Source organism: Micropterus dolomieu, linkage group LG21, assembly GCF_021292245.1.
Source record: "Micropterus dolomieu isolate WLL.071019.BEF.003 ecotype Adirondacks linkage group LG21, ASM2129224v1, whole genome shotgun sequence".
NCBI lineage: Eukaryota > Metazoa > Chordata > Actinopteri > Centrarchiformes > Centrarchidae > Micropterus > Micropterus dolomieu.
This window is the reverse complement of record NC_060170.1, coordinates 33,698,824-33,726,427: the sequence shown is the minus strand read 5'-3', so window position 1 is coordinate 33,726,427 and position 27,604 is coordinate 33,698,824. Positions and strand designations below refer to the sequence as shown.

General features: G+C 39.3%; 2 protein-coding genes across 2 annotated transcripts in view; both read left to right on the top strand.

Annotated features, from left to right (window-relative positions):
• Positions 1-3,242: 3,242 nt before the first annotated feature.
• Positions 3,243-11,661, top strand: LOC123960349 (GTPase IMAP family member 8-like; the record flags this gene model as incomplete). The annotated part of the gene is made up of 5 exons (XM_046035030.1): positions 3,243-3,330; positions 7,687-7,908; positions 8,509-8,565; positions 8,860-10,074; positions 10,190-11,661. Coding segments are annotated over exons 1-5 (3,054 nt in total), but the record flags the coding sequence as incomplete, so codon positions are not given.
• Positions 11,662-21,862: 10,201 nt separating this feature from the next.
• Positions 21,863-27,604, top strand: part of LOC123960348 (GTPase IMAP family member 8-like) — a 10,655-nt gene continuing 4,913 nt past the window's right edge. The window contains exons 1-4 of the mRNA XM_046035029.1: positions 21,863-21,878; positions 23,250-23,303; positions 24,715-25,044; positions 26,775-27,604. The exon at positions 26,775-27,604 is cut by the window's right edge and continues 370 nt beyond it. Coding sequence (XP_045890985.1) covers positions 21,863-21,878; positions 23,250-23,303; positions 24,715-25,044; positions 26,775-27,604 — 1,230 coding nt within the window. The remainder of the gene's footprint in view (positions 21,879-23,249; positions 23,304-24,714; positions 25,045-26,774) is intronic.

Below are 27,604 nucleotides of genomic sequence, written 5' to 3'. Positions count from 1 at the left end.
GAGAAAATTGAGGGAACAGTACCAGGACAATGTACATTTCACTGAAGGGGAAGGCCTCAATGACATAATGAAAATGAGAGAGAAGTCATCACAAATACTACGATCTTATTTCAGTGAACAAGAAAAGGATAAGGAACCCCAGAAACAAGCGATCATTCAAATAGCTGCGCGATTGATCAAAATTGATATCAAGTCCAATGTCCCATCCATTACGGATCAGTATCGGAGCACAAAGTCACTTGAGCTTGACTCTGCCCTTTCGTTTGTTCCGTACACTTTTGAATGGTCTATTTGTGGGTAAGGAGACAAGCCGAAAGGTTGGAGGAATTGGACAGGCAATTGTCCAGTCAGCACGACCACGTGCTGTGGTAGCTCCATTACAACTTGGCCTTACAGTGCAGGCACATCATATGTATCGGTCACAATTCCTGGTGGATACCCTTCATGGAATCGGATTTGCTTCATCATACAAGGAAGTTTTGCGTTTTGAAAAGAATGCAGCAGATTCAGTTGCCCCAGAAATGTTAGCGGATGATATAGATGTGCTGGACATGACAGTTCTTTTTGCTGGGGACAATGTTGACCACAACATCCTTACTATTGATGGTAAGGGGACCTTCCACGGAATGGGAATCATAGCAGCAATCACTCCAGGGTGAAAAAAGGACCGTATTATTCCAAGGAGACACATTACCAACCTAGATTTTGCAGTGCAAAGTAAAATCCCAGTCATCGAATATCGCTTTGCGAAACATGTGCGCCAAACCATTTTGTTCAACGACCTCCCAGCACTGATCAACTGTGACAGAACAGTTGATGTCCTGTGGGAGCTCTGACTGAACTTCAAACAACAAACCCCAGGGTGGCAGGGAATGACGCATATCATCCATCAAGGACTAGAACATTCAGGCCAATCATCAGTTGTGTTCCTGCCAGTGACTGACCTGTACTGTGGAGACAAAACGTGTATTTTGTCCACCTTGGATTTTGAATGTGGCCTGGCTATCAAACACAATACTCCACCCATTATTACGTTTGATCAGCCACTGTACTGGAAAGCAGCAGAGATGATTATGGATGCACCACAGAGTAGTCCCCTGAAAAGCATAGTCTTAATGCTTGGAGGTTTTCATACTTTTATGAACCTACTTGGTGCAATAGGCACACTGATGGAAGGTACAGGACTCAGGAACATTATGGAAGTTCATGTGCCTGACGGATCAAATGCCATCCAGCACATGATGACTGGAAAGTCAGTGCAAAGAGCTTTTCGTGGACATTTGCAGGTGGACAGATGTCTCAATCACCTGGTTGTGTCAGAGCTGCAGGAGGATGACTCACAGTTAGAATTATTGGTGAACCAAGCTGGAGAGATGTACTCATCCATGGTAACAAAAGAAACAAATTTGGAGTGTGCTGCAGCATCAGATATGCTGAACCAAATCAAGGAAAAGCTGGACAGGAAGAGGGCAGACCTTAGCACAAGGTCAAAAACCAGCCGGCTGTGGGTAAACTCAGATCGCAGATCGTACAGGATCTTGGAAGATGCACTTGCGCGCAATGTTGGACTGTCTGCCGATATTTGCTGCCGCTGGGCACTACAACTACCTGAAATCGGCATATTTCTACCTCCAAGAAATGTGCCAACTCGAGACCAGACACCCTGATGTAAATGAGAGGTTTTCCAGGGGTTCCCATGTGATCCGCCACAGCAACCAGTACTGGGCAGGTCTTAGCTCTGACCTTGTCATCGAGCAGACATTGATGCGATCCTTGAAAAGCAGTGGAGGCTTGACCCATGGAAGTGGAATGACTGAAGAAATGCGAGCATTGTGGACCATGTCGACACCCATCACATCTGAATACAACAACGCCATGCAGGAATTCAATGACCTCACCAATATGACCAGCGAGCAGCACAGAGAATCCTCAGAAGCAAGAATAGAGAGATCACTCTGATCAAGGAAAAGCTTAGCATTTACACACCATTCTCTCCAGACCCATCTCTGAGAAACATTGTAACTGGTGTTGTTGCCAAAGAGGAGGTGAATGTGCATGAGTTTGAGACTGTTGGCAATGAGATCATTGAAAATATGATTGGAAACCCCGTTTTTGGAATATCTTTAAAACGGAAAGACAGGGCAAAAACCCTTCTTGCCCAAAACCGAACCATTGATCCTGCTTTGCTGTTCCAATGGTTCCTGATCATGTCGAAAACTGAACAGTTTTCACTGGAAGATGTAATGAGCTATGAGCTCTGCTCATTTCCTGCAGCCCTGTTCGAAGGAAATTTTCCGTAAAGCCAACAAGCCCCTACTAGCGAAGGCAGTCAATGAGTCAAGAAATCTAACAAAACTGTCCTGGACTCCATCTCACCAACTGAGAATTATGTCCTTGACGGCGGCTCCCTGGTTCACCGCTTGGCATGGAAAAAGGGTGACAGTTACAGTGCCATTGCACAGTCATGCCATTATGGTAAAGCAACAGTGATTTTTGATGGTTATAGCGAAGGTCCTTCCATCAAAGAATACGCATCAGAGACGTGGAGAGAGACCCCATCGTTAACTTCAATGCAGAGACTGTGGGAGTTTGTGGGAAGAAAAGGATGATTTCCTTTCCAGGTCTGGTAACAAACGAGAACTTATCAATATTATGACCGTGGAGCTGGAGAAGAAGGGATGCACTGTTATTAATGCATCAGGTGATGCAGACGTGGACATTGTCAAAGCTGCAGTCAAGGCCTCAAAACATCAGCCCACAACCTTGATAGGGGAGGATACAGACTTACTCATTCTTCTACATTACTATGCTGGGACGAATAATAGAGGCCTCTATTTTCGTTCAGACAAGTCCAAAGCTACTAAAGTGTACACCATCAGTGAGATGAAAAAAGTCCTGGGTAGTGACTTGTGCTCCCAGTTGCTGTTTATTCACGCCTTCACAGGATGTGATATAACAACGCATTTTTAGTGTTGGCAAACAGACTGCATCCCAGAAACTTGTGAATGGTGAATCAACCATCCAGTCCTGTGCAAATGTGTCTCTGCTCCCACATCAAGCAAGAAATACTATGGGACCAAGGCAATGGCAGTGTTGTTTGGCGGAAAGAGTACTGATTCACTTGCCTCTTTGCGCTACAACCTTTTTAGCAAGAAAAGTGTTACCGCCAAATCATTTGTTACCCCAGAACATCTGCCTCCAACTGAGGCAAATACCACTGCCAAAGACTTTACTTCCAGATCATGGTGTGGATTGGAAAGGAAGGTGACATGAACACAGTGGATTGGGGATGGAAACTGGTGGACAACCGGTTCCTGCCAGTTATGACCAGTAAGACTGCTGCCCCAGAAAGCCTCCTGTAGTTGATCCACTGAAATTTTAGTCTGGTAAATTATGAATGTGCAACGCTGTATAAAATGTAATATTGTTGACCTATCAATCATGCATTTTAGAGCCAATCATGGTCCGGACCATGATTGGCTAGGGTTAGGGTCCGGACCATGAATGCATTCATATTTCTAGCTCCACCGGATTAAAATGGAGACCCTGCCTTTATTTACCTGTTGCCATGGTGAATCGTAGTATCGGAGCTCCATTGATGATGGCTTTTTTTTCATCCCCATGCACGCACTTCCAGCAGGCTCAACATACTGAACTAATTTTAACACCTGCTCTGAAACCGTACACTCTTGAGTTTGACTGCTCAGACTTCGTCAACCCAGAGTTCAAGTTTACACTCAGAGTTTGTTGAACCTGCTTTCTGAAACGGGGCCCAGTAATCTGCCTGCCTGCCAGTCTCTCTCTTCTCCCCTGCTGTCTACCTCCCTGCCTCGTTAGCCTTGATCCTCTCACCTGTGTTTCTCCTGCCCTGATCGTTAGTCCCTGGTGTATATATCAGAGATGATCATAAGTCTTTGAGTTAGAGTCCAAGTCAAGTTGATGTTGGTGTTGTGTCACCTGCTGCGTTCAATCCAGGTTGCTTATAAAACAGCATAGCTATAAGGAATTCTGTAACTGTAACCTGTTTTTCATTTACAGAGCACACCCATGTAATGTACAATTCAATTATTGACGGCTTATTAAATACTGTAAATCAACACACTCCCCAGACTCCTAAACCCAGTGTAACGTTAACTAAATTAAACTGTGACGCTGCATAATCAACAATGAACATCTCTGTTTTTAACTTAGAGCACAACCATGTAGCCTAATGTACAATGCGTCTACAATTAATGACTTGTAAGTCAACAAACCCTGTTGACTCTCAAACCCAGTGTAAAGTTAACTAAATAAAACTGTAGTTACACGGTCAACAATAAAGCTGTAACCTTTTTTTAATTTACAGAGCACCATGTAATGTGCAATGCAATTATTGACAGCTTATTAAATACTGTAAGTCAAAGCACTCCCCAGACTCTTAAACCCAGTGTAACGTTAACTAAATTAAACTGTGACGCTGCATAATCAACAATAAACATCTCTGTTTTTAACTTAGAGCACAACCATGTAGCCTAATGTACAATGCGTCTACAATTAATGACTTATAAGCTTATAAATTACTGTAAGTCAACAAACCCTGTTGACTCTCAAACCCAGTGTAAAGTTAACTAAATAAAACTGTAGTTACATGGTCAACAATAAAGCTGTAACCTGTTTTGCATTTACAGAGCACCATGTAATGTGCAATGCTATTATTGACAGCTTATTAAATACTGTAAGTCAAAGCACTCCCCAGATTCTTAAACCCAGTGTAACGTTAACTAAGTAAAACTGTGACGTTGCATAATCAACAATAAACCTGTAACGAGTTTTTAACTTACAGAGCACAACCCTGTAATGTGCAATGCAATCAATGGCAGCTTAAACTACTGTAAGTCAACACACCACCAGACTCTCAAACCAGTGTAACGTTATAACTAAATAAAACTGTACGGCTACATGATCAACAATAAACCTGTAACCTCTTTCTAGCCAACGGCAATAATTAAGGTGATGGCAGCCAGTGGGACGTAAGTAATTACGTTTATCGACCACCACAAGTTTGGCAAGTAAACAAACGCTCATTCATCTTCATTCGTCGAGTCTGAAGTCTTTTGAGGACGAATCTCACTGTGTGAGCGACTTAAGTCACACTCGAGTCCGAGTCTCTAACTCGAGTCCCCATCTCTGGTATATATGTTTGGTTTTTCCGTTCAGTCCCTGTCATTGCATTGTCATTTGTCGTAGATGTGTGTTCTGCCAGTTGCTGCACTACCTGTGTTTTAGATGTTGCAAGTTTCAGTGTCTTGCATTTGGGCTGTCTCCTGCTTTGCGCTCATCGATCCTAACAAATGCGGCCACAAGCTACCAAACGCCAACCAGAGTAACCCCGGGTTGAAGCTACTTCTGCCAACACATATCGGACGCATATAGCTTTAGCTCCTTAGCATGAGCTAACTCGGTCACCTCAGCTCCACCCACGACCTGCCTCTTTGCCCATTTTTGGTTTACCCGGGAGTGACGCGCTACCAAGATGGCGACGGCTAGTGTCACGAACATTACGTCCATTGTTTTATACAGTCTATGGACCACCAGACACAAGAAAACAGAGGCAGGTAGTGATAAACACAAGAGAAAATTGCAGAAACAACATACAAAGCACAGAACAAACAGAGCAAACAAAATAACAGATGATACAAACTCCAAACAAGGTGGAAACAGACAAAACCAGCTTTTTCTAAACACATCTTCTCACATAAAAGCTGCTGGCTAACGTCATGTGCTACCATACTATTCCTTTTGTCTCTGGTGCAGGCAAGAGGTATCGTGTCATGGAACTGCCAATCTGCAGTCAACAAAGCTGACTTTATCACTGTTTATGCTAATATATTATCCCTCGGGCTTTTGGCACTCAGTGAGATCTGGATCAAACCAGACAACTCTGCTACCCCCACTGGGCTATCCAGCAATTACTCTTTCGCCCACACCTTCTGACCATCTAGGAAGTATTTATATGACTGACGACCTGTCCAGGGTGTACCCCATAGGGTGTTCCTACAATGTTTTGTGGCAAGGACAGTTATCTTCCTCCCACTGCCTCTACACAGGGGTGCCCCAAGGCTCGATGCTAGGACCCGTTCTCTTCTCAATCTACGCCACCTCAGTGTGGCCGATCATTCGCTCCCATGGCTTCTCTTCAGAAAGCAGCGGCGCGTCTGATTTTTGATCAGCCCAAAAGGACTCATTTCACTCCATTAATCAGTGTCCTAAACTGGCTACACGTGGCTTCCCGAGTCAAATTCAAGTCACTAATGCTGCATACAGAGTGACTACTGGGTCTGCACCCATCTAACTACAGTACAATACAAAATTATGTTGGTATGTTGTAAATTTCTTCTCGGCAATTGGTCCTCCAACGAACGCCACCTGGCTCTTCCATCCCTTCACACAAAGCAATCTCAGTCCCTATTCTCATCTGTAAGACCACGATGGTGGGCCAAGCTACCACACGCCATCAGAGCAGGGGCGTCCCTCTCTAATTTCAAGAAACTCTTGAAAACTCATCTCTTCTGAGAATGCTTCCTCTTATAACACCTCTAACCCCTAACCTCTAACATGTGCCTCCTGTGCCCTTCTTCTTCTACCCCGTTAAAATGTATTGATTGCGTTTTTTTGTTAACTATTACTTCTTTCCCTAGGTATTTACCCCATTGATGCCATACGTGCTATCAGCTCTTACTAGTATTTTTTTGCTGCTCTTACTTGTATGTGTATATATATGTTAGCTGTAAATCTCGTGCTGTATTGATGCTTTGTTGATGCTTGTATGTTGTTCTTCAAATGTATTTTTTGGATAAAAATGTAATAATTAATTAAAATATTGTAATAAATGTTTGGATGGAAGCGTCAAACATTTGCTAAATTAATAAATGTAACTGTAATAAACACCACTGAAAGACAAACCAAGGTCATAACCAACACAGACAGACAGATAAGGCAAGCAGACCACTGACAGAGCAGACCAAGATAACTGCACAAAAGAAGCAGAAACAGATCAAACATTATAAAGAGTACACTCTAGACCCTCTCTATATGAAAAATGCAATCAGATAACTTATGTTGTGAATTTATATAAATGAAATGCAATTTAATATAATTGAATGTTACTTTTGTCAGAGTTTTGCCTGCACACTCTGTCTGGATCAAAGGCAGAAGCTCATCCCTTGATCTTGGTTTTTACTAGATTGAATTAAACTAGTAAAAACATTCAACTAAAAATACTAAATACCTATCAGCAATATATCCTTCTAGGACTAGTGTCCCATAATATAAAGATTACATGTGAATGAATCAGTGTTCTTTTTCCTTACAGCGAAAGTCTGAAACAACTGAAGTGCAGCAGCAGCAGCTTTCAATATCTGCCACCCAACAGTGAGTTAAACTAAACTGAGTCAGAATTATTCTTCTGTATATTAACATCTAAAGTGTACAGTGTTTGTATTTGGTGGGTACAAACTCAGTTTATTAGTTTATTTACAATAATATTTTTCCAGATCACTGGTGAATTTCCAATATCCATCCATCCATCCATCCATCTTCATCCGCTTATCCGGGATCGGGTCGCGGGGGAATTTCCAATATGATTATTTTTATTATGGTCGTAGTCTACACTGAACAGTTTTTTCTGATATAATGTTTTCTTTTCAGTGTCTGAGCTGAGGGTTGTTCTGCTGGGGAACAGCTGGTCTCTGAGGAGTTCAGTGGGGAACTTCATACTGGGAGAGACTAAGTTCAACACTGAGGATGAACCAGATCGCTGTCTGACAGTCAGAGGACGGTTGGAGGAGAAAGAAATAATTCTCATCAACACCCCACATCTGTTGCATCCCAACATCTCTAAAGACAAACTGACAGAACATGTGACAAACTGTAAGAGACTCTCTGATCCTGAACCTCATGTGTTCCTGCTGGTTCTACAGCGTGAAGACGTCACTAAGAAACAAAAACTGAGTCTCTGCAGAGTCCTGAAGCTTTTCAGCAATCGATCATTTGATCATTCACTGGTACTGACGTCAACACCCAGAGAGGAGAGCTCAGGAGTCATTAAAAGCTATACGCAACACCCGCACTTAACAGACTTAATCAGAATGTGTGGAAACAGATCTATGAACCTGAGGAACCGTGCACTTCCAGAGCTGTTAACTTGTTTGGATCAAATTGTAAAAAAGAGCTGTGATGTGTTTGAAGATGAAGTACCTGCTGTATCTGGTGATAATCGAAGCTTGAAGCAACAGGAAACAAACACTTCTGACTTGGGTCCTGTTGGAGCTCCTGGTGAGAAACAATAATGTGATCAATGCATGTATTTAATGATTAGGTTGAAACATTATTACACTTGATGTTTTTATCAAGTCACAAAAGGAAAATCTTTACCCAGCTGTACATTCATCAGAGTAATGATCATGTACTGTATATAAAGATCAATATGATGAATCTGATGTCTGTAGCTGATGGTTCTTTCTTTTACAGGGTTCAAGCGAAGCACATCACACAGTTCATCACCAGTTGAAAGCACAATCAAACAGGGTGAGCAAATGATTTACACAACATATATTAATCAGAATTATCAGATTTTTAAGAATGTGTTTTACAATTATGTGACAATTATGCTTAACATATATTCATAACATATATTTAAGTGACACATAAAACAAACATGTAGGACTCATATTTTTTATGAAAGAACCCAATATTATACAGAGAGATGAACAAAAAAAAATCCACATAGTGATTATCTTTAGATTTGGGTTTTTTGAGTTTGTAAAAGACTGAATGCTTGCTGCGGTTTTTAATACATTTACTCTTTATTTTATATTACAGAATCTACACTCAGAATTGTGCTGTTTGGGAAGAGTGAGGATGATAAGACCAAACTTGGTAACTTTATGTTAGGGGGTGAAAAATTTCAATTCCAAAGCCAGTCTCAGATCAAGCATTGTGTGTCTGCCTATGGAGAGTGGAGAGGAAAACCATTAACAGTAGTGAAAGCTCCAGACATGTTCAGTCTATCTGATGAGACAGTGAGAGAAGAGATGAGGAGGTGCATCAGTCTTTGTCCTCCTGGACCAAATGTTCTGTTGCTGTTAGTGAAGGTTTCTGATTTCACAGAGAAGAACCGACAAACACTGAAGTTCATCCTGAGTTTGTTTCAAGATGCTTTTAAACACTCAATGGTCATCAGCACACATGAGGAGAATGAAACACGTAAGTCTGTCAGTAAGCTCCTTAAAAACTGTGGAGGAAGACACTACAAGATGGTTAAAAATGACCTCACATTGTTAATGGGTGACATTGAGAACATTGTGCATGAAAACAGAGGAACCTTCCTCACCTTCACTGAAGAGACCATCAGACCAAAGTCTGAACACATCAAACCAGCTTTAAACCTGGTTCTGTGTGGGAGGAGAGGAGCAGAGAAGACTTCAGTAGCCAAGGCCATTTTAGGTCAGACAGAGTTTCATTCAGTCTCCGTCTCATCAGAGTGTGTTAAACATCAGGGAGAGGTGTGTGGACGTTGGGTTTCCCTGGTGGAGCTGCCTGCCTTGTATGGAAAACCTCAGGAGGCAGTGATGGAGGAATCACTCAGGTGTATCTCCCTCTGTGATCCTGAGGGCGTCCATGTCTTCATCCTGGTCCTACCTGTGGTTCCCCTCACTGATGAAGACAAGAGAGAGTTAGAGACCATCCAGAACACATTCAGCTCTCGAGTCGATGACTTCACCATGATTCTGTTCACTGTGGAGTCAGATCCTGCAGCTCCAGCTGTTGTTAACTTTCTAAAGAAAAACAAGGACATCCAGGAGCTCCGTCAGAGCTGTGGAGGAAGAGATGTTGTTCTCAACATCAAGGACAAGCAGCAGATCCCAGAGCTGCTGGACATGGTGGACAAAAATATCCAGTCTAAAGTTAAACCATCCTGTTATACAACTGTAACATTTGCATGTGCACAAATGGAAAAACTCATACAACGAGAGAAATATATCAACAGGCAACAAGTTGAACTTGAGAGGCTGATGAAGAAGAACAAGATCACTTGTAAGTACTTTGAATTGAAATGATTTTATTGTGTCCCTCACCATTTTGTACATTACAGTCTTTAATATTCACTTTAGCTACTGAGAAAGTAACTCCAGGTCTTCTTCTTTCCCAGGTGATGATGAGGAGCAGAGCCCAGAGAGTCTCAGGATTGTGCTGATAGGGAAGACTGGAAGTGGAAAGAGCTCTACAGGAAACACCATTCTAGGAAGAAAAGAGTTTAAAGCTGAATCAAGTCAAAAATCAGTCACCAAACGTTGTCAAAAAGCACAGAGTGAAGTGGACGGTCGTCCCCTCGTTGTTGTCGACACCCTTGGTCTTTTTGACACAACTTTGTCCCGTGAAGAGGTTTATGAGGAGATGGTGAAATGCATCAGTCTTCTGGCTCCAGGACCACATGTCTTCCTGTTGGTGTTACACATTGGCAGATTTACACCAGAGGAGAAGGAGACATTAAAACTCATCAAGGAAGGCTTTGGGAAGAATGCTGAAAAGTTCACCATCATTCTTTTAACTGGAGGAGATAAACTAAAGCATGAGAAAGTTTCCATTGAAGAATACATTGAAAATAAATGTGATGATTCCTTTAAGAAGCTGATCTCTGACTGTGGAGGAAGATACCATGTGTTTGATAACTGTGATGAAAAAAAACGCACACAAGTCAATGAGCTGATAACCAAGATTGACACCATGGTGAAGGAAAATGGAGGCAGCTGCTACACCAATGAGATGCTGCAAGAGGCCGAGGCAGCTATAAAGAAAGAAATGGAGAGAATCCTGAAGGAGAAGGAAGAAGAGATGAAGAGAGAGAGGGAGGAGCTTGTAAAAAAATACGAGAGAAATATGCAGGCGATGAAAATAAGAGTGGAAGAACAGAGAGAAGAAATTGAAAAGGAGAGAAAACTGAGAGAAAAACAACTTGAAGAAAAAGAGGAAAACATAAATAAGGAACGTGAGAAGAGAAAGAGAGAACAAGAAAAGAGAGAAGAAGAAGACAGGAAGAGAAAACAACAGGAAGAAATTCAACGACAGGAGTGGGAACGAGAGGTTGAAGCTTTGGAGAAAAAAATAAGATCAGAGTCAGAAACAAAGGAAACCATTGACAGAAAGCTGAAGGAGAGCAGAGAAGAGATGAGAAAAAAACAAGAGAACTGGGAGAAAACACAAAATGAATGGTGGGACCAACGATATCAAGAAGACGAACAGAGAAAACAGGAGGAACAAAGAAGACTTAGAAAGCTTCAAGAAGAATATGAACAGGAAAGAAAAAATGATGAAAACAAAAGAAAGGACGAGGACAGAATCAGAAGAGAACAAGAAGAAAAAGAGAGAAAAGACATTGAGGAGAAACATAAGAAAGAAATGGACAATCAGAAGAAGACGTATGAAGAGGAGGCTAGAGAGAAGGCTGAAGAATTTAATGAATTCAAAGAGAAATACAGAAAGGAGTTTACAGCTCAGAAGCAAGAATTTGACAAAGAAATTACAAAAAAAGATGAACAATATGACATCTTAAAGGCACTTTCATCTCACAAAGAAGAAGAACTAAAGAAAAAAGTAGAAGAACTAAAGAAAAAAGAAGAAGAACTAAAGAAAGAGCAAGAAGAAGAACTAAAGAAAGAACAAGAACAAAACAAGAAAAAAGAAGAAGAACTAAAGAAAAAATATCCTGATGAAATTTGTAACTTAGTGAAATGTGTAATCAGAAAGAGAAAAAATATAGAAGAAATCATCAACTTACTCGAAGAACATAAAAAAAAAATGAAGAATGTGAAAACTGAGGAGGAAAAGAAAAATCATCAGGAAACACATGAAGAAGAGCTAAATCACTTGATAAAGAAACTTATGAACCAAGAAAATGTATCACGTTTAGAAAACGCTTGGTACCATATCACACATTTGTTTAAATAACTGAAACTTTAAAGAAACATTCACTGTAATTTTTTGCAGTGGACTACACAGTGATGCCTACCATGGCCACATAAATACTTCTCATTGGCTGTCAGGTGTTTACATCAGCAGAGTATATTAATATAATAACCATAGCAACAGTGATGATGTAGTAGACTGGTGAAACTACAACCTTGTGCAGAATACAAGACTTTAAAGTATCAGACTTTTTGTTTTGCTCAGACAGATCATGTTGATGTAGAGCTGCACTGACTACGCAGCTGATCTCAGACCAGCTGTTTCTGATTTGAGTTTATATTTTACTTTATTTTGGTGATCAAATGATCGTGGCATTCAACTAAAACACTGTAGAAGCTACTGTGGGACACTGTGTCCCAGTTGCTGTTATGATAAAAAAAACAATACATTTGTTCTAATTAAATATTTTCATGTTTTGTTTTTTATATTTTGTGTTGATGATCATTTGCTGATATATCCCTCTGGGTCAGCTCCAGTGTGGAGTATAAAATATTTCTTCAAGTGACAAAATGTTGATTTCAGTCTGTCTGTATTGATCAATCAGGCTTTTAGTATCTAAATAACTCAGTGACTCTGTTCAGTCAGTTGTATCAAACTTCTGCTTTATTTTACTGAAAATAATTGTTTCCTCTGTAACATTCAGGGTCTTTTCTGTTTTCTGTAAAGTTTATATATTATATATTTTGAGATATTAGTCATTTGGTTTGACTTTTTCACCTCTAATAAGTTGAGGGTTGTAAAAAAGAGTGAGCTGCTGTTTCAGCCTGCACCTCTTTTGCTGGGAATAATTGCCTTTTCTTTTCTTTTGTCCTAATAGTTTGTGTAATCATTTGCTGCTAAAAACAGACAGCAGCTTAGTAAAGAAAGACTTCAGCAGCTGAAGCTCTGCTCGCTCATTACAGATGATCTTTGTTTTCTTTTGAATATGACAAAGAACATGATGTTTGTGCTGGAAGTGAAATGAAATGTTTAGATGTCATTCACCCTGTTTTCTCTGCAAATCACAAATATCACAGCAAATATGAAACATTAAACAGCATGAAGATCATTTAAACTGCTGATCAGATCAATCAGAATGATGCAGAATGACATTATAGACGATGAACGCTCTGATGTTTCTTTGTTTTGTTCCATGTCAGATAAGACTGGATGCTTTATAACTGATGACATCAACTTAAGACAGAATTCAGATCAATCTTTAATCTTTGCTTTCTTTGTTTGTGCTTCTAAAAGATGAATAAAGTGTTTCCCTGTAGTTCAGTGTGGACTGTTGTTAATCTAATAAACTAGATGATGAAGTGATGAAACAGAACAGAGCTCACAGGTTTGTTTCTACCTGCACAGAGACGCTGTGGGAGGAAGTGGCTTCTCTCTGAAACATCTTTATTAATCTTATCCAAGTATCCTCAGTGCACTTGACCAGTGTTCAAAAAAGAAATATGTGTTTACAGAAAACAGTTGAAACACAAGAAAGGTATCTGCTGTTTAACTTGTTACCATCTGCCAAGTCCTCACATTACATGTACATTTAATCATTTGGGTGACGCTTTTATCCAATGTAGTATGTAAGAGACACACACCAAAGGTATGTGTATTATCCACTGCACCATCACCACCCGAAATTAGAAGAGAAATGACTACTTCCATCTCAGTTAAACTTAATGAAGAAAATTTTATAAACTTGCTGTTTAATTCTGATTTTGTGGATTTTGATTTTCTGTTCTTTGTTCCTGATTTTTTTGCATCTGTATTCATTTACTTAATGGAAGAGATTTGACATTTAAAAGATTTGAAAATTTACCTCAGCATATATGAACTATATCATCAGAAACATGTATTGGTAATGAAAACACACTCAACTCTCCTCTTCCCCAGCAGGCAGTAAACTCATCACAAGTCTGCTTTCTGGCTACAAAGGTGGACTCAACCATTACTGCTGACTGTAATCCTAACCCTGTTGTACAAATACAGCATCAGAAATAACCTCAGAGTTGAATCAACACATTCATTGTCACAGATAAAGTCAGTTACAGGACTATGGTACTGAAGTTCTTACTGTATACTGCACATGTTGGACATGTAAGTCCTGTCAGAAAGGATTTTGGGCTGCACGAAAATTATATTTAAAACATCTGTTACAACTAAAGTGGCTCTGAACCAGTTGATATGGCTTAACAATGTTAAACTGTTTTAACAGTTTATCTTCCTAGATGAACACCATAAAAAACAACAATGGTATCAGCTGTCAGAGATGAGTGATTTATACAAATCTGTCTCTAAATGCATGAGATGAAGCCTCTCTGCTTGATGCAGGTGGAAAATGTTCATACTCATTTAAAATCTTGATAGACATTGTGGTTAAGACAAACCTGTTTATGGAATTTGCTGCAGTAAGTCAGATTTGATCTTTGTCAAAGCAGCACAGAAATAATAACCAGAAGTAAAACATCCAGCATCCGGCTCACCTGAGAAAACCTGTTTCTGTTTGAATCTGATAGGAGATCTGTCAGCAGGTCTTTTGGTACTTTTGAACAATATTCCTGTGACCAGGATGTTGGTTGAGATCTGGTCATGTTCCAGCATCTATAGACAGTTGTCATATTCCAATAAATCATTGTTTTATCTTCTGGCCTTGCTGACCATGGCCTTCTTGGCTGCTAGCTGAGTTTAGACCGAATTATTAACAATATGCTTGAACTAAAAGTTTACAGGTGCTGAAACTTGGATCAAACTATTCCTGTTGCTCATTTGGTGTGAGACAGAAAAGGGTTATTAACAGTCAAACTGCAGGTCAAAGTTCTGATTTACTGGAGTGTATCACACCGTGACGGCCATTGAAAGAGGAGGGTGGCTAAGCCAATCAGGTTCCTTGTTTCCTCCTGACACACATTCTGTCTCCTCTCTGCACTCTGCTCTCAGTGAGTCCGTCACTGTGAAGTCTGTACGTTCCTTTATTGGAGGGAAAATGACAGGAACAAGTTCTGGTGAGTCGACTCGAGAAAATGCAAACAAATCAAAATATACACAGAGTGATGAGTTTAACAGAAACTGAAAAATGTGTTGTGCATTTTAGTAAAACAGTAAACGGTCTAAATGTTCAGTTTTTGTTGAGATGAATCCTTTACTTACATGTAATATGACTTTATTCTATAACTTTACTTTGTGGTGCTGGTATGAAAGTCTCACCAGAGATTACAGTGCTGTGCAGCATGTCATTTTACAGGACTGTACAGTGCACATAGGTTTCTAGATTTCTGGCCTCTCAGGTTTAAACAGTCCTCTAATGCGTGTTGATCTTTCAGGCCTGGTTCTGCTTTATTCACACTTTTATGAAATAAAAACACCCGACGGCAGAGCGACAGTTCAAGATAACTGCATCCGCTTCAGGTACGTGCACCATGAGAAAAAAAAACACACTACAGTTTTTATACTTTTTCTAGGTTTTGGTCAGAAATTAATTAATTTAATTCACAAATTTAGAAATCAACAGAGTTATTGAACTCTGAAGAGAAGAAGAGATGAGATCAACGTACCGGTGTCCACAGTATAAAACAAATATCAACATGAAAGCAAAAACTCTCCCATGATCAGGGAAGGCAAAGACACATCAAAATGTATTTGAAAATAAGATTCCACATACATTCATTTTAAGTGTACAAAATACAGCGGCCTCATCATGTATTAAGATAAACTACTGTACTACTACTACTTAGTATTTCTGAAATACAAAAAAATACTTTTTCAAGGCACCATGAAATCTATTTGATTTTTCCCTTCAATGTTTGAGAGCAACAAGGTTCTCTGCTGAACAAGTCATGCGATTAATCTGCAAGCAGTTAACAGATCAAATATTCACATATCCCTGTGAAGTCAGTTTTAAAGTAACCAACAGTTTAATGTTCAACAAATAGTTTGTTTTGCTGATGACTTAGAGTCTTGTTTAATAGCAGACTTTTTTGGAACAATTCTCAAAAACAAGTTGAAGCTGTGAGCTACAACAAACAGGAGCGGTGGGTCGGCAACCTGCTGTTTAATCACGTTGCAGAAGACTGCAGAGTCTTGACCTGAGGAGTTGGCCCTTCTGTGTTGAGCCATGCGTTTGTGTAGTGGTTGTTTAGTCTCCCCAATATACAGGTCTGTGCATTCCTCACTGCATTGGACCGCATACACTAGATTGCTTTTCTTGTGTTTGGGTGTGCGGTCTTTGGGGTGGACCAGCATCTGTCTCTAACCCACTTTCACCATTTGCCTGAATTTGGTATTCTCTACAAGGTGCGGTCCTACACCTGGACTTCGACTCAGGACTCTCTATTTATCAATATTATTGTGTGTAAAGGTTTAAACAAAGTAGCATTGTGTTTAAAAATTTGGTCGGGGGGTGGGGGGTTAGTGGGTTAGTGATATAACATAAGACAGCATCAGATGAGCTAAGGCAAGTTAACCCAGCAGTTGGTTTCCAGTTGAAATTGTCTCTGATGTTTCCAACAGAGTGACATCATGGCGGCTGCAGCATCAGATTAGTCAGGTGAATTTAATTTTAATTTTAGGGGGTTTTTTTGCGGGCCCTCACAAACTACCTAAACCTTTCTTGTCCCTTCTCTTTCTTTTAATCAAAGTTCATTTTGTATTCAGGTCTTTCTGTTGGCAGTGTGTTACAACCGAGCTCGCTAGCCAGGTGACTTTGGTTAAATAAAGTTATTTATTTGCCAGGACAATAACTGACATACACAAAAAACTGAGTCAAACTATAAAAAAGAAATCAGGGCCTGTGGGTGCTGTTCAAAACATAGAAATTAGAATAACCAAAAGAGGACTTTTAAAAATTTTAAAAAATTAAAAAATGTTAATACTAATCTTACCTTAAGGAACCTGACAAGAACAACCTGGAAATGAACACCGACCTCCTGGGTGAAAGTCTGGCTTCTGGCACACCTGTCCACTCTACCATCTCCTTACCTTTCTGTTATCCTGCATCTGCTTTTAGTGTACAAAACAGGGTTTCCCCCAGTGCGCTGAACTATGACACTTCCCAGAATGTTACTAACTGACACCCTGTGGTCTTGACCATGAGGCTGTATGTAACAACTTCGGAGTCAGAGAAGCTTGGTGATCCTGGGCTTTGAGCTCAGACAGGTTTGGTGGGTTAGGACCCAAAAGCAGACACTTATCTGGCAGACTGAGTTCTATAATTTATTAACAAAACAGCCTTCACAAAGGTGAACACGCTAACAGTGAGTGGCAAATTCCAAACGAAGTCCAAACAAAGTGGCAAAGCTATGCAAATATATATATATATTATTTTATCATACACATCCATCCATTCATATACAATAAATACCTATGTTAATGCACATGTGTACGTATGCACGTGCTCAGTTATTAACAATACCAATATGATACTGGTGCGTCTTTTTCAGAGCTCAACAAACACTGCAACTTGTGTTTTGTTTTGCAATTGGACAAAACACAAGCAAGTGTAGGAAACATTTTCATCAATTAAATCTGCATTTAGAAATACAAAACGATAACGTTGTTTCCAAAGGACACTAAAAATAAACAGCATGGTTTGGACACGCATGTTGTTTGTGACTCATTAAGTTACTGAAGTCATGCTCATGTCTCTTTTAATTTTTTATTGTCCTCGGGAAAGACTTGTTGTCGTTGTGTGTATTTGCCGCATGTTTTCTAAATGCTGCACATATCTGCAGTGCTGGAAGGGTCGACAACCTGCTGTTTAATGGTGTTGCAGCACAACCTTGTTAATGACAATAAGGCATGTGTGTGCATTTAACAAGTTTACACCAACTTGTGTCATTCTAAATTAATGTTGTACAATAACTCTAAAACATAGTTTTGTGCAAACTGCTGACTGGGTAACACCTCTGACACCAAACGAGAGAAAAGTATCTGAAAGACTCAAACTCAAATAAGTAAAAACACAAAATAATCAATATGTCCTTCCAGACACAGTGTCCCTTTAATTATAGATCACATGTGAATAAATCATTGTTTTGTGACCTTACAGTGTCAAATGATCTGCAACCTGTGCAGCGGAGCAGCAGCTTTCAATTCCTGCCACCCAACAGTGAGTTAAACTGAACTGAGTCAGAACTCTTCTTCTCTATATTACCACCTCGAATTACAGTGTTTGTAAAAGTTCTATATATGTCACAGGTCTTACACCTCTGGAGCAACTAATGGTTAAGTGATTTGCTCAGGGACACATTGGGAATTCCCGCAGTGGAAATTGAACCCGTGTGTTATCCACTGCACCATCACCACCATCTTTTTCCTACTTTCTTGCATCATTAAATATTCATTTTAATTAATTTGCTAATGGATATAGGTCCCTATATAATATATTTAACTGAATTTAATGCTTCAGAGTTGCGAGCTGCTCTGACAAAAATAGACTCGCCGTGTAAAGACAGCTGAGCAGGGGAAAAATTTATGAGCTGGGATCAAATTGCTGCTTCTCTGGAGAGTTAACATGGAAAAAGGACAGCGGCATATCCCACACTCATGATAACATGTATCAAGATGCCATCTGTGTGTGCTGCCCTTTGCATTCCACTGTAATGGTGCTAATTGCTGACTGGTTTCATTGGTATTCAACATGATGAGATGCACTCTGTACAGCAGTGTGTCTGTTTGGGCTGCTGTGGAAACATGGCAGAGTAACATGTCAAATTCAATGTAAGAGGACCCGCGGTGTATGTAGATAGAAATGTCTCAGGTAATAAAAACACAACAGTTCATTACGTGCACGAGAGGGTCACAATATTAGAAACACCTCTGGATATAAGGCAGTCGAGTACAATACCATCACTGTGACCTCAGTGGTAAAACAGATCATTTAATCAACTGACAAACTGAACATTATTAAAACTCTATAACACAACATTTGTACTGGATTACATTAACTTGTACAGACGTACCTAATAAGTGGATTGAGTGTATACCAGAAACTAAACAACCAATTATGAAAGATTGGGAGATTTTGCTTCAACCTTTTAACAGACTTTTATATATTCTTTCTAATAAGATATTTTTACTGTCTTTTCTAAAATTTGACTTTGCTGTTAGTTTGAAAAATTTGTCCTTGGTTTGTCCTTGTTCTTTGTCTTCGTTATAAAAAATAATAATGCACTGTTGGTTGGACAAAACAACTCATTCGAAGACATCAATTTGGGCTGGAAGACACCGTGATGTTTCATATTTAATAGACCAAACGATTAATGGAAAATGATCTGCAGGTTTATTTATCATGAAGAAGATCAGTAGTTGAAGGTAGGATTTACTTTGTAACTGTACTCTGGGAGAAAACAAACCCTTACAAAACAACATTACATTGTCAAAATGTCGTCCACAAATAGTGCTTCTTGTTCCTGGCAACAGGCTAAGACGACTGTTGACCTGGGCCGGTATTTATCAAGCTTCTCAAAGGGCCATTTTAGTCTTAAGTGCTGAGAATTCATGAAATATACTCCTACTTTCAAACTTAAGAATAAAAGCAAGTTATCAAATTTCTCAAAGCTAAGAATCACTCTTACCGTCGCAGTTCTCAGGTGGTTAGGAGCTGCCAGCAGGGCTTGTGATGGCTGTGGAGACAGAGACATGCGCAAATATTTCAGGAGAGGAAGAATGTTTCTGAATTAGGCCTATTTGATGATGCGCAGTTAAGTAGACGGGGTCGGACAGCGCAGGCATGATCTTTGTCAGCGAGTTGGTCATCTCACCACTGACTTTTGCAGTCATGCGTTTTCAGTTAAACTGAAGGTGCAAACAGCCGGCTTCACAGGAGTAGTAGGCGCATTTGAAGGCGCTCATTTAAAAATAAACTTTTTTTCTTTCATTTATTAATGTGTAGGCCTATATAATAATATATTCTGTTAAAATTCTTTATTGTTGAATATAAACTCCTCTTAAGAATTTCACCATTCAATGTGAATTTATCTGAGAAGATTATTAAAAAAGGAAATCTATTCAGCGATTGGTCCTTGGCTACATCGTCATCCAAAATCGCGGCACACTTCACTCAAATTAGGACCATGATGCTTGATAACTAACTTTTTAAATACAGCTTTGAGCCAAGATTTTGTTTTACTCTTAAGTCAGTTCTTAGCAGTGTTCTTATGAGTAATTCTGAGAAGCTTGATAAATACGGGCCCTGGTGTCTGACAACATCATGGAAGGGATCCTCGCTCAAGGACAGTTCTCGCTCTGAAATCTCATGAGAGGCAAGTTTATGATACATGATATACATCATGTATACAGTGATGAAGGACATTGTACAGTGATGCCGGTACATGTATAGGCCTAAAAAGTGTTTTTTGTATCAAAATATATTGATCTACCGTGTTACAGCTGCTTTTTTGGCCGCTAGTAAAAGTTACTACAAAATATGGGGCACTTCCTGTCGGCTCAGAGGCATTGTGAGGCTACCCAGCCAACCAATCACAGTGATTATCATGTCTGTATCTGTGAGTCACAGGACGACTCTCCTGATGAAATCAACACTGGATGTTAAATTCACTTTGTGCTTCCTGTTCTGCTGAAGAAAAAGGTCGCCTCAGGTCTCCAGTGAGTTCAAGTACAGACAGAGTGTTGATATTGAAAGAGGAGGGTGTTTCTAAGCCACGTATGATTAAATTTCAGATCAAAGTCCCAGTTCTTTTTTTCCAATCAGGTTCCTTGTTTTCTGCTGAAACCCCTTCTGTCACTGTGAAGTCTGTACGTTCCTTTAATGGAGGGAAAATGACGCAGCAACAAGTTCTGGTGAGTCCACAAACAAATAAAAATATACACATAGTAATGAGTTTAACAGAAACCGATAAAAAGGGTTATGTACGATGACCTAATTATAAACCTGTACATTGTGGTGCTGGTATGAAAGTATCAGAAACACCTGACAATACAGTATTTGTACGACTACAGCATCAGGAATAACCTCAGTGTTGAATCAAGACGTTCATTATTACAGATAAAGTGATTTTACAGGACTATTGTACTGAAGTTCCTTAAAGTGAAGAGGAAAGAAATGACAGCTGTCAAACACATGGAAAGATGTATTATGATATTATACTATATTGTGACATTTTACAATTTTTTATTTTTTTTTTATTTTTATTTATATAGCGCCAATATAGCGATAACAACAGTTATCTCACAGCACTTTTCATAAAAGAGCAGGTCTAGACCGTACTCTGTGATGCTATTTACAGAAGTCCAACAGTTCCCAATTTATTCAATTCAGAAATTTAGAAATCAATTTAAAAAACAGTTTTTTTGTGTTATTTACTGGAGTTATTTGATTCTTACAGTTTATAGATAAGAAAATCAGTGTACGAGTGTCCACAGTCCGAAAGAACGGTCACATCATTAAGATCACAGTGATCACAGTGGTGCAAGTACATGTATCCATAAGCTTAAAGGTTAAAACATTTAGTTTAAAATAGGTTTCTTTTCTAGTTGAGATTGTTTTGGTCAAAGAAGACAACAAGGAGCTAAATTTATTATTCTGTTGCGCTGATCTACAATTTTCTTATATCCATAGTCTTCAGCTTTAGGGTATAGACTGTCACAGGAATTGCGAACACTTTATTGTGGATCAATAAGAAATTCCATTTTATTTACTGTGTTATCTGAATAGCTCCTGCAAGTCACTGCCATTTACCTTCATCAAGTAACATACTTTTATATACCTCAAGAGAAAGGTTTCTCTCCTGCTCTTTCAATAATGCATGATTGAATTAAATTCAGCAGGAGTTGACAGAGATTTTAAAAAGATTATTTTTTTATTGTGTTCCTACAGCACCAGTCAGCAGTCTCTCTTGTGGGTTTCCAGTAGATTGACAGTATGGCTAAAACATGTGGTGAGTCCAGTCAAGCTTTATATTATAAACATGCACAGTCTGCATGTTTCTGTCTTCAGGCTTTGCTTCATTAATATCATAGTTTAGTTATTTTAATGGGTTTTCCTATTCACAAATATCTTAAACATCACACCGACCATTGGACATGCACTCCTCTGATCTATTATGATATCAGTCCTGATTGATTGCCTGTTAGTTATTTAGTGAAACGTTAGGCCAACTGATTTTCAGTTCTTACCTACCTGCATGTTTCAGCAACTTTTCCTTCTTCAGATCTTCATACAGCTCAGGGGAAAAATCTATTTGCCACTACGTCATAATAGTTTATATTTAGAGATATTTTGATTTCCTGTGCAAAAACAAAATTCTTAGAGAAATAAATTTAAATTTATGTGTAGCAAATGTTTTATAACAAGACACATTCAATCTCAGTGAGAAATGGAAACACTGTCTCTGACTATATCAATAATTCGATGTTTGTGTTTAATAATAATGTTTAATTTTTGAACAGGACAAGAGATGAAGAACTGTTAAGATAACCTTTTTATATGTCAGAATATAATCCTGGTACAGAGTTTTTCAAGCTGCGGTTATGCTAATTTATTTCATAATGTTTTCACTTGTATCAGCAGATTAATTTGATTTTGAGTTTTTATAGACATTTTTAGAGTTGTTTACCATTTGACAGTCAATAATGTGACCAAATGCAAACAGCATCTTTTAAATGCTATGGTTTGCTTTTCATAGTAAACAAATACACATGTATAGCCAGCATATTTTATCATTTGGTTTTATCTGTTTTGTAAATAAGTTGGTTTATGACCACACAGATCTGCTCCAGCAGTGCTAAGGCTAGTAAAAGCCCAGTTTTATCAATAAGTTACCTGATTATACATTACATCAACACATAAAAAGGACAGGCACATATTCATCATGTGGTTGTAGGATCATACTGAATCGTTCTTATAAAAAAAACTCCAGGTGGTATCTTTTCTGAATTTACTGACGTTTTGTGTGTAATTTTGAGTGCCATAATCTATGTTTTGAAGCAGCAGCTGGAGACTCAGAGGGAACTGTTTACTCCAGACAGCTGGGCAAAAGATCACACTTTATGATGATCATTATCATTTCATTTCACTTGATTAATAATAGACTGAGTTGGCAACATGATGACCTCATATTATATCACAGGCTAACTTTATATGACATTTTATACTTTCCTATGGTTACAATTTCTGTTTATGCTGGACAATGAAGTTCAGATTTCACACATGAAAACCCTCTTTTTCATATACTTAACCTGTTTAAACTATATTTCTAACTGTTATGAGCAGAGCTTTTATAAATATCCTCATTTCTGTTTCCTGGCAGCATCAGATGATAAACCTTTGATGCGCCGCAGCTATGAACTCCTGCCTCCTCTGAGTGAGTCAAACTAGATTGAATCTGAATTATTCTGTTTTTTCATAGAATGAATCTTCCACCTGTAAAGATAGCAGGACATAATCCAGTCCCCAAATTGAAGAGAATGACAAGACTAAAACAACTAGCAATGTCGGTCCATCTCTCAATCCATCTTCCTGGCCACCCTATTCTGGATATGATTTTATAAAGATCACACACACACACAATGCTGTAAAAGTGGAGTGAAAGAAACAGCTGAACAAAGCAGAAGATATGTCCTTCTGTCTGTTAAAACTGGAATTCATTTTGTTGAAATGTCTTTTTACGGAACCCCTAATCGACCATCGATTCATATCTTTATTTTACTCTGTTTTCTCGTGAAAACTGGATAATTTTCTCGTGATCTCGAGATAACGAACCCTACCTAAATACAGGGGTCAGCAGGTGCGTTTCTTTATTTCATGCCATTCTGCTCAGTCAGCAGTTAGCTCAGTTGGTAGAGTGCAGGACTTGCATACCAAACAGGTTCAATCCCAGCTCTCTGCAAAGTTTTTTTATCCTTTTTTTTGTGTTTTTTAATCTTTCTTTTCAACAAAGTTGTTATCAAGAGATTCAGGGGAATCCAATCACACATTTCACACGGCTATTTCAAAGATTCTGAAATAGCCGTCAGGTAATGTGTAGTTAAATGTGTAGTTAAATGGATTCCCCTGCATGAGAAGCGGATGAATTTCCTCTGCCTGGGAACGATGGGGAAATGAAAAGCCTATAGGTTGATGAATGTGGACCAATTGCCAGATGCGCACACTCCAAGCACGTGATTAATTGTGAGCATGTCAGCAGTCAGCAGTCACGACTTTGTTGAAGAGGATTATAAAAAAGTTTTTTTTTAAAGTTAGCCTTCCATTAGCTACCAAGTGAGCTAATCAGTGACACTAATAGCACCTTGAAATTACCATTAAGAAACGTTCTTGCCAACCACTGTGTTAGACCACTGTTGAAAATGATCCCGTTATCACAGGAAAACGGAGTAAAACAAAGATATGAATCGATGAATTGAATGTTAGGGCTTCTGTAGTTTTTTTTTACATTAGAACCTTAATTTTAATGACAATTGATAACTGTTTTCAACGTGTAGAAGGATCAACGGGACAAAAGCACTGATGAAGAGTAATCCTTTACTTCCACCTGCAACCCAGCTTGGTCTGTGTCAGGCCTTGGTTAGACAATACTTGTAAGAAGGATCAATTTATTGTTGGTTTGAGTCTTGGATTCTGATGACTTGAGATTAATATAGAATAAGACCAGAAATGAGCAAAGGGACCTCACCTGGTAGTTCTACCACAATGGAGAGTCTGCACCTATCCAGTATAGAGGCACAACCGGGCTGACCTTTCATACTGTCAACTGTTTTCATTTGTTTTCTTCTCAGTGTCTGAGCTGAGGGTTGTTCTGCTGGGGAACAGCTGGTCTGAGAGGAGTTCAGTGGGGAACTTCATACTGGGAGAGACTAAGTTCAACACTGAGGAAGAACCAGACCGCTGTCTGAGAGAAAGAGGATGGTTGGAGGAGAAAGAAATAGTTCTCATCAACACCCCAGATCTGCTGCATCCCAACATTTCTGAAGATAAATTAACCAAGTTTATAGAAACCTGTGTGAGACTCTCTGATCCTGGACCTCATGTGTTCCTGCTGGTTCTACAGCCTGAAGACTTCACTGACGAACAGAAACTGAGACTCTGCAGAGTCCTGAAACTCTTCAGTGATCGATCATTTGATCATTCACTGGTTCTGATATCAACACCCACAGATGAGATTTCAGTCAGGAAAAACTACATGAACAATGCACCCTTAATAGACATTATCAGAAAATGTAGAGGCCAATTTCTATGCAATAAGACAGCTGAACTTTCAGAGCTGTTAGAATGCTTGGACCAATCTATAAAGGAGAACCGAGGACAGCATTTGAGCTGTGAAGCACAGGAAACAATCTCAGAACCTGAAAAAGTTATTGGTAAGTGAGTATAAAGTATGAAACACCCCACTGACATAAAACCATTGCAACACAGAATAAATCCATTCAAAAATCAATAATGTTCTTCGTAGTGGCATGGTCATTAAATATTTGCATTGAAGCTAGCCAGGTAACGTGGGGGTGGTGGAGAAATGGATAAGATATATGCCATTGGTGTTAGAGACCCAGACTCAATCCCCACTCTGACCCATCATTGTGTCCCTGAGCAAGACACTTAACCCCTAGTTGCTCCAGAGGCGTGCGACCTATGATATATATAAAAATTGTAAGTCGCTTTGGATAAAAGCATCAGCTAAAGGAGTAAATTGAGTATGTGACGTACGTAGTTATTTTAATCCAAACCATGATCTTTTTAGTACCTTTTGTGCCTAAACTTAACCTAATTGCAACGTTTCACGATTTTACAGCATTTCAAAATGCCGATGTTTCGAAAAGCTAGTGTTTGAAGGTCTAACCGGACATTGCATATTAGTTGTTGCTAAGGTGTTGCTGACATGACCACAGAGCACTAAATGTCTAAAAACGAGGGCTATTTTGGTACTGTGGTTTCTCCACTGAGCTCCATGTTGTTAAAACCTAATGCATGATTCTCTGGCAAGAATTCATCTTGATAACCATATTGTTCAAGGTTATCTCGGCCAGTCACAGACACTCTCAGAACAAACGGCATGGTGTCCACTCCACAGTGACATGTTATTGTCCATGTGGCACTCAAACCTCATATACTTATAGCATAAAACAATGAAATATGTGTTGGATATATCCAACTTTATTTCACCAGGTGAAGTCTGTGGTCAGTGCAACATGTTTTTTCCTGAAATTGAGTGAGTGTTGCTGGAGGAGCTGGATGCATAGCTGTGTTGTGGTGGGTGCTGTTGCACTCACTGCTCAGTTTTTAGGATCATTCATTTGTAATCTCAAAACTAGGAGGTTATGTCAAATCTTGTAAATTCAGAGAAAAGGTGAAAAATCTTCTAAAAATATCTTTTAAGATAGCCTTTAAGGAGAGGAAGAGAAAGATGAAAGTTGCAGGACATAGAGATATAGAGGTAGTAAAGATTGGGTAGTAAAGAGCATCCTGTTTCTTGGAGTTGTTTACCATTATCTAAAATATAAAAATGTGGTTAGTTATGTAAAAAGACTTTTAATTGGTTTAGTTCAGCAAGAATTGTCCTGTGGGATGTGGTGAGGCCATGTGGTCTGATACCAGTCAAATAAACACATCAGGCTTATCAATGAAGGTGCCTTTGAAGCTTATGAGAGTTGTGAATATCAGTTAAATCCTGTTATATCCTGGGTCCTTGGTTCTGGGTAAAGTTAAAGACGACAGAAAGACCTCCTTGTTGGAAAGGGGATTTCCACGTTACTCCATTAATAATTAAGGAAAGGTTCTGGTTCTGTTCACTACAGAGATTATTCCCCCTGATTTATTTCTCTCTCTCACTATTGTGTTACAGAATCTTCACTTAGGATTGTGCTGCTGGGGAAAAGTGAGAACAAAAAGACAAAACTTGGAAACTTCATCATTGGTAACCAAGGGGCTCATTCCAAAAAACATAAATCAGTCAGCTACGGGGAGTGGAAAGAACAATTTGTAATAGTAGTTAAAGCCCGAAATATCTTCAGTCTGTCTGTGGAAACAGTTAAAGAAGAGATGAAGAGATGTGTGGCTTTTTGTTCGCCTGGACCAAATGTTCTGCTGCTGTTAGTGAAACCCTCTACATTCACGAAGAGGAAGACACTAACTTTGCAGTTCATTCTGAGTTTGTTTGGTCAAGATGCTTTTAAACACTCAATGCTCATCAGCACACGTGAAACGACTGCAAATTTTTATGTGAATCAGCTGCTTGAAGAATGTGGTGGAAGGCAGTACAGCATGTTTGCAAATGACCACACATTGTTAATGGAGAAGATTGAGAACATTGTGCATGAAAACAAAGGAGCCTTCCTCACCTTCACTGAAGAGACCATCAGACCAATGTATGAATACATCAAACCAGCTTTAAACCTGGTTCTGTGTGGGAGGAGAGGAGCAGGGAAGACTTCAGCAGCCAAGGCCATTTTAGGTCAGACAGAGTTTCATTCAGTCTCCAACTCATCAGAGTGTGTTAAACATCAGGGAGAGGTGTGTGGACGTTGGGTTTCCCTGGTGGAGCTGCCTGCCTTGTATGGAAAACCTCAGGAGGCAGTGATGGAGGAATCACTCAGGTGTATCTCCCTCTGTGATCCTGAGGGCGTCCATGTCTTCATCCTGGTCCTACCTGTGGGTCCCCTCACTGATGAAGAC